The sequence below is a fragment of the Urtica dioica genome, chromosome 9 (assembly GCF_054948205.1).
Source record: "Urtica dioica subsp. dioica isolate 48M chromosome 9, U.dioica_male_clone48M_v1_H2, whole genome shotgun sequence".
In the NCBI taxonomy this organism is placed as follows: Eukaryota; Viridiplantae; Streptophyta; class Magnoliopsida; order Rosales; family Urticaceae; genus Urtica; species Urtica dioica.
This window is the reverse complement of record NC_142764.1, coordinates 25,854,951-25,863,142: the sequence shown is the minus strand read 5'-3', so window position 1 is coordinate 25,863,142 and position 8,192 is coordinate 25,854,951. Positions and strand designations below refer to the sequence as shown.

At 35.0% G+C, this 8,192-nt stretch overlaps 1 protein-coding gene across 1 annotated transcript; it reads right to left on the bottom strand.

The window, feature by feature from the left end:
• Window positions 1-2,161: 2,161 nt before the first annotated feature.
• On the bottom strand, window positions 2,162-7,901 carry LOC149386244 (wall-associated receptor kinase 2-like). Its single transcript, XM_089625505.1, has 3 exons — window positions 6,702-7,901; window positions 5,238-5,396; window positions 2,162-3,587 (listed from the first exon to the last, which is right to left on the bottom strand). Exons 1-3 carry the CDS (start codon window positions 7,588-7,590, stop codon window positions 2,347-2,349), a joined length of 2,289 nt encoding a protein of 762 aa, XP_089481631.1. The 5' UTR covers window positions 7,591-7,901; the 3' UTR covers window positions 2,162-2,346.
• Between the last annotated feature and the right edge of the window lie 291 nt (window positions 7,902-8,192).

The window sequence follows — 8,192 nt, the reverse complement described above, 5'->3', positions numbered from 1 at the left end:
TAGGGTTTATGGAAAAAAAATCTAGGATTATGAATAAGCTATATACGAATATTAACATCCATTTACAATACATGAATCTTTATCGACGAGGAAGATGATTAACACAAAATAAATGTTTTCAGAAATCGAATAAAAAACCCAAGTTATCTTTCCACTTTTTGTGTAATTCTTTTTCTGGAATTAGTAATACTTGTAAAACTATCAAGAACATCTACAAATCCATACATGAGAGAATCGTTGCAGCCGAAATTGAAGGTCGGCGATGGTGGACTGGATTTCGTCGGAGGAGAGACAAAGATTTTTCTTTTTTCTTTGAGATCTTTGTTTTTTTTTAAGCTTTTTTTTTTTTTGACCGAGTAAATGGTCCAGCGGTTAATGAAGAGGTTTAATAACCTAGAATCTCGGGAATAGAAATTTCCTGTTTTTTTCATCATTAAATGGGCGGGAATAATTTTTTTTGGGCATTTTAGTAATCTTGGACGGGTAATTAATTCCTACTGGTTATTTATTTAATATTTACAAAACCTTGATTATTTAGCAATTTCTAAGGTTTGAATGGGTTATTTTACTAAATTACCCATTAATTAATGTGAATCCTTTGTCGCAGCTCGCAGGCACAGCTATAACTCCCCGGCGTGTTTGTGCATGTTCCGTTACAGTTATTTTCCATCTTACACATCGATATTTGAAATCATTAAAGCAGTATATATGGAATTAAGATAATTTATTTTGGCCTTGCACTTCAAGTTTCAACCAATGGTCCTGACTCCTGAATATGTAGATTTTCGTCCTTTTCTTCAGCATACAGTCATCCAAAAAACAAATAAAAATGAGAAATTGACGGCAATAATACCATTTACTTGTCACTTACCGAAAATCAACCAAAACTCAAATATTGACATATTTAGTACCAAATCGATCACGAGGTGCAATCAGTTCCTGATTAATGTGTCACGAAATCAACGCAATTCGTAACCGATTATGTACTAAATGTGTTAATATTTGAGTTTTGGTTGATTTTTGATAAGTAACCAGTAATTGGTATTATTGTTGTCAATTTCCCAATAAAAATTTGACACCTAAATCACCAGAATATCTTTCATATTTTTCTAATAAAAACTGTATACTTCGACTTCGAGTATATATAACTAATGTGTATTTTAGTCATGTCATTAATCATTTAATTAATGATTTTTTATGCAGAAAGAAAAAGTGAAATTCTCTCTAATAATAATTTTCATTTTTAAACAACTAGTGAATATGAAGGACAATTTGTGGAAGTGCATGTCAAATTCGGAAGCTTAGGACCGTGCCAAAAATCTATAATTAATTTGTAGCCATACAATAAAATAAAAAGTTATTAGCAGTGAAGGTTGAGATATAAAACCTTGGCAACCATATGGATGGTTTTGGAGTCAACGCACTTGGTGTTTCCCATGCAATAGTATTTAGTTTCCAACGGACCAGTGGACGATCAGCGGAAGCTTGTCCTTGGACTCGAGCTCCTCGAAGCTGAGCTGGGCAATCCGGAGAAGTTGAACGCCACGTCATCGACGGAGAAGCTGAACTGTGGTTGTAGTAACTGCTAAGCGTCACATTACGCTTGTAGAGCTCCGTGGGGACATCGATCTCTGCTAACCTTCCCACTTTTCCGTCTCCAAATCCCTCTCTTGCCGATTCCGAAAGGGTTAGAGAGATACTCAGTTCGCCGCGAGGAATATCAATCCAACTGCTACGGCTACTACTTTCCCGCCCTACCTACTCATACTTAAGTCAATAATTTATTTATTTTTCTTCGTTGCCACTATTTTGTAAGGGTATCTTATTATTTTCGTTCAACACACGGTTCTTATGTGATGATTCTCAGATCTGTACGAGAGAATCAGAATAAAGGAGAATTGTATTGAATATCTCAAAAGGTACAAGAAGCACATCATTGGGTATTTAAGGACCCAATTACTTAACAGAATATGCCAGCGTGGCACATTACCTAAGTTTGGCATGTATATAAGCAGAGTAAAGAGAAGTAAAATACGACAGTAATAAAGTGCGCTGATAGTCTAAACGACAATCATCACTAACATCATGTATAGCAAATGTAGTGTCAGATTACCTATACTTTCTTCGGTCTAATTACCTAGTAATTGCAATGTAGTTGCACTAAAATAAATAAATATATGGGAAATCCCCTAATTATTATTGCAATAGCGAGTAGTGGTGACAATATACTTTGATTGATCTAGTAGTTTTTTTTTTAATTGTAAGATATATAAAACATTAATAAAAAAAAGTACATTATACTAAACTTAGCATATTTAAAGACCTTGCAAGGACCAATAACTAACCCTATCGCCCATCTTGATAAGACCTTACAATCGGCTGGTTTTGAATGCTGTCATAGAGAGAAGACGAAGCAACACTAGAACCAATTTCAAGGTCATTATCGCATCCATGGGTGTTTGACGATGAACCAAGCAAGTACACATTCTCTTCTACATTCGCAAGTTCAACTTTTCCCGACGCATATTTAGACATGGCTCTAAGTCCTTCCAACTCCATTGCCACTTCCTTCATCGCCGGTCTATCTTCTCCTTTTATCCTTAAGCACCTCTTGGTTAGTCTCACAACTTCTTTGATTACCTCAGCATTAACTTCATGATCTATCTCTTCATCTATGACTCCACAAAACTTTTCGTCTTCTTCCAATGATATAAAAATCGTCGCCAAATTGATGGTAGTACCTTCTGATTTGTTGAAACCGAGAGCCCTCTTTCCAGTGAGAAGCTCAGCCAACACCACGCCGAAACTGTAGACGTCGCTTTTGTCTGTTAATTGACTCGATTGTAAGTATTCGGGGTCTAAGTATCCGATCGTTCCTTGCACAAGAGTCGAGAGCTCTTCCTGATCAATTGGAACTAGCCTGGATGTCCCGAAATCCGCCACCTTTGCATTGTAATTCTCATCCAACAAAATGTTCATAGACTTGATGTCGCGGTGTAAAATCGGCGTATTTGTTTCGGAGTGCAAGTAGGAGAGCGCGCCGGCTGTTTCGGTCGCGATCTTCAGCCTCAGATCCCACGAGAGTGGCGATTCTCCGAACAAGCCTTTCTTGTGAATATGCTCGAAAAGTGTCCCGTTTGTGATGAACTCGTAAACCAGAATAGGAACTTCTGTGTCCAAGCAGCACCCAAGGAGTCTAACAACATTTCTGTGGTTGATTTGCATAAGCAAAATCACTTCGTTGATGAACTGTTCCTTCTGCTGTTCTGTTTGTGTGTTGATCCCAGTTTTGGACTTCTTTATAGCCACCACTCTTTCATCGGGCAATGTTCCTTTGTACACAACTCCATAACCTCCTTCACCGAGGATATGATTGTAATTATCCGTTGCCTTTTTCAAGTCTTCTTCGGTAAAGATCTTGGCCGTCTCATCAAGTGATCCATGAGCGTTACACAGTCTTCGTTGTAATAGTAGACCACCGTTTTCTTCAAAAATTCTCTTTTTTTGTTTCAGTAACTTTCTATTATTGTAAACCATGCATAACAGTAAACTAGCACAAACTAGAGCCACAACTCCAACGCTCACACCTTCATATAGAAAATTAATCACAAGTCAGATTATCGCGTCTGCTACTACTGATCGTATATTCATCGTTGAATAATTTAGAGATATGTAATGATAGCGGAGCTAGAGTTCAAACCGGTGAAATAATTTAAATTTTTTAGGAAGAGTGTAAGAAAACAAAATAGAGGGAAATATATGAAAAATTATATATAAGGTTTTAGGTTGATAATGAAATTAATAGTACAAATTGTGTATAAAACCAATTTTGAATGTTCAATGTAAAAGTAATATGTAAATGTTCAATGTATAGTTTGACTAACAAAGCTTGGAAGCAAGATGCATGACGAAAGTATGAGTTAGGTTTTTTTTTTTTTTAATATTTGAGCGATTAAGCTATAACTTCTATAGAATGTAATCATTTGGCTAGTTACAACTTCTTTTTTCTATATTATTAAACAGTATATGTTGAAGGCTACGTATTATATAGTGATAGAAAAAAAAAATTGCACAAATGATGGACTCATAGCTAAATGACGATGGTTTGAATATTAATTTTTTCAAAGACTATATTGATATATGTATGGAATAGTTATTCAATCAAAATCCAGAATCGTCGTTTCTCTCCAAAATTCTGAAATAAGAGGATTCGAATTCCTACAATTTTTGTTGGTGGTAAGATCTTTTATGTTTGGCCGAGTTTGTCTAAGCTGGTGACCTTATTTTTTTTTATTCCTACATATCTCTTTTTTGTTGTTCCATTGTTAACCCCTATTTTTTTAATATTCATCATTCACTTCGAAGAATATCTTTTATAGATAAGTTCATATAATCAAATTCAGAATCAGTTTCATGTGCTTTTGCATTTCGCAAATGGTAAATATAATTAACAATTGTATGCCTATATAGATGGTAAATATTATTAACAAACAATTTAAGGTTTAATTCTAATTTGGCGTGATGTTTATTATTAATCATCACATGGATGTGCACTAAATATTATTAACCACTTTTATTAATTATTAATGGCATATTAACCTTCATAGCTAATTTGATTAATAATCTTCTGTTTCAATTCATATTTTTTTCGCATGGTAAATATTATTAACCAATGTATGTATGCACAATAATTACTATTAGTCGTCAATTTGAGGTTTTTTTTAGTTTTGCAAATGGTAGATAACCATCTTATGCCACAAGAACAAATTAAGCATTTAGAAGCGACAAAATATGCTTTAAAAGGCCCAAGTGTCACTTTTAAATGGCCGTTTTTAAATGACTTAGAAGCGACATGTCACTTTTAAGATCGTTTCTAATTATTGGTAAAAACAATAATTTCAGCGCAACATCAATTCTTTTATCTAATAATGAACTAGTCTACTTTTGACCAAAGAGCTTCCCTCCAGTTGACTGCAGCCGATTGCAGTCAGCTATACGGTCAATATGAAGGTTTTAAGGTTAAATTTTTTTAATTTGAAAATTACGTGTTGGATGGTATTAAAATAAAATCCTACATATTTCGAAGTTTAATTTTTGACATATAAAATGAATTAGACTATTACACATGATTTCAAAAAACAAATTGATTTCTTTGTGCTTTAAAAAAAAAGATCTTTAACATAATAAGAAGAATTTAAGTATGTGTAAATACAAAAGAAGCATGTACGGGTTGTTACCTGACAGAGTATAGATAAGAATTCTTCGAGTATCTTTTATGCATTCGGTTCCATTAAATCTGAAACCTTTGTATTTGTCGCAGATGCAGCTATATTTCCCCCCCGTGTTTTTGCACTTTCCGTGCTTACAGTGTGTTCCCAGCTTGCACTCATCAATATCTGAAATTAATTTTGAAATTGAGATAGTTAATCTTGGCCTTGCTTTTCTAGCGATAATATAACCGTAGATTAGTTGTATTTGCGTCATTTTCATCTACAGTCCTCCTAATTAACCATATAGCTTGTTTAAACTTCCTACGTTAAAATTCTAACTAAAATTATTAAGAATTAAAAAAAAAATAGCACAAACTCAAACGAGACGCATGCGTCATGCGCCATATTATAAGAACGTAAGCATAAGTTAAACTATTTTCTTAATATTTAAATAATTAAATTATGATTTTAATTGAAAGTAGTCATTTGATTAATTACAACAGATTTTTCTTATTTGGGCACACTCACTAAAACTAATATTCATATTTTCAATAAAAAATGTATACTAAGTATAAATATATAGAAATCTCCCGCTTATTAATAGTCAATCAATGGAAAAAGATATAACATAGTTTGTATTTTTTTCATGTCATTAATTAATAATTTAATTAAATAATTTTTACAATAAGATAAGTAAAATTCTCTTTGTAAAATAATTCCATTTTCTTTTTTAAACAAGGACGCTCTATGATGCAATAAGACATAGTTATTCTTATTTTTTCTCTCATTTTTTCCCAAAGAAAATTAAATTAAAATAATATATCTATACTTAAATACTCTCTCTCTCTCTGTTTTTGTCATATTTCTAGCCACGACGGAAGTAAAAAAACAACAGTATCGCAGTTACTAGTCGATAATAACTGCTCATAGGTTTTTGTACCAGAAAGCTATCAACAGTTATTACTGATTATTAACTGAATCAATAAAATATATTAACAGTTAATACCGACTGTTAACTACGATGTTAATATTTTTTATCTCGGTCTATGGCTTAAGAATGTGACGAAAGATGATATATATATATATATATATATATATATATATAACTGAGATTCTAGTAACTAAGATTTTTTTATAATAAATTGAGTTTTTTAATTTCGAAAATAAATTATAATTATCTAATTAATAAGGGTAAAAATGGTATAAATCATGTGTCAAAATGCTACAAACTAAAATAATCTGATACGTTTGACAAAATAAAATTTTTAAGTTTGAAAATGCTTAGTCAGTTATAAATCTCTCTAAACAATTAGTAGTGATATTGTTGAAACACACTTTAAAATTATAGTTAGAGAATAACTTAAACCACATCCAAAACGGAGGTCGTGGGTTCAATCACAAACTAGCACCGAAGTTGCCTTAGAAAAAAAAAACATGATGCTTTTAAAAACATCAACTAGATAAGGTTGAGACTTGAGATATAGATAAAACCTTGGCAACCATATGGATGGTACGGATTTCCCTCGTAACCAGGCAAGCACTTGCAAAGATACCCAGTCCCGGTATTGGAGTCAAAGCACTCGGTGTTTTCCTTGCAGTGGTACGTATCGGGCTCCGATCTGGCCTGCTCGCACGACTGTTTTCCCACGGACCAGTCAAGGATCAGCGGAAGATCGAGCTTCGACTCAAGATCCTTGAAGCTGGACTCTCCGGAGAAGTTGAACTCGCCGTCCTCGACGACGAAAGCGTAATTGCAGGGGTTGAAATTCGACGCGTTGGTAAGGTTTCCGAAGCTGAAGAGCAGCACGCCATTATTGCTCTCGAGACCCGAGGGGATATTGACCTCGCAGCAGCCGTTGCCGGAGCACGAGTCCGTGACCGCCGGCACGGCGGCGCTCTCGCAGAAAGACATACAACACGCGTTCGGCATTTCCTTCCTGTCCTCGTAGTTGTCGCCGTACAGGCAGGCGATAGCGTTGCACCCGACGGCGACGAACTTGTTGTGTGACTCTGACACCGCCATCCCCGGGTAGATCGAGAGGATCTCGCTCGAGGACTGATTACTGTCCCTCTCCCCGGCCTTGGTGTAGCAGTCCCTGGCCACGGAGTGATGTTGGATCCGGATCTGACCCTTCTCGGCGAAGATCTTGGTGACGGTGACGTTGCCGTTCTTCAGGGACGCCGTGGAGTCCTTGTTGCAGCTCAGCTGGAACTTTTCCTCCAAAGAGCATTTCTCGCCGACTCCGAAAGGGTAAGAGATGTTCATGTCACCGCATCGCTCGGGGCAGCCGGGAAAGGCCTGAGACGCCGCCGCCACTGATACAGCTGCGGCGAGGAATATCAATCCCACTTTTACTACTACTTTCCCGCGCCCACCCATCTATTGATAATTTAGTTTTTTTTTTTTTTCTGATGCCCTTCGTACGTTACCACTGTTTTATCAGGGGTATATATTATCATTCTCCACACTCGGTTCTTAAGAACTTCTTATATAGCAAATGTAGTATTTGACCGGTCCGAAGTAGCGAAAGACGTGTCAGATTCCTAGTAATTGCAATGCAGTTGCGACTAAAATTATTGAAAATTTGCACGAACTACGTTTCAAAATTTGCATTGTATCAGAATAGTCGTAATGGATGATGTGTCATATCAATTTTGTTTACTATTCCCATTTTAATTAATTATTTTTGTTTTTATTCCCATTGAAAACAAATATTATCTTTCCACAAGGTTCTTTTTGTCGTTTATTTTTTATTATAATTTTTTTCGTTCATTGTCATAATCCCAGAGTTTTTTTTTTTTTACAAAACCGAGTTCATCAAAATTGCTAATTATTATCAGGAAGTCTCACATCGACCGAGATGTATCATTTGTGCTCTTTATAAAGGTCATGAATTATTCATCTTATTGTAAATTGGTTTTAAGATGAAACCTTATATGATACTTACACATGGTAAAGAGTCAAATTCAATTTCGATGTTG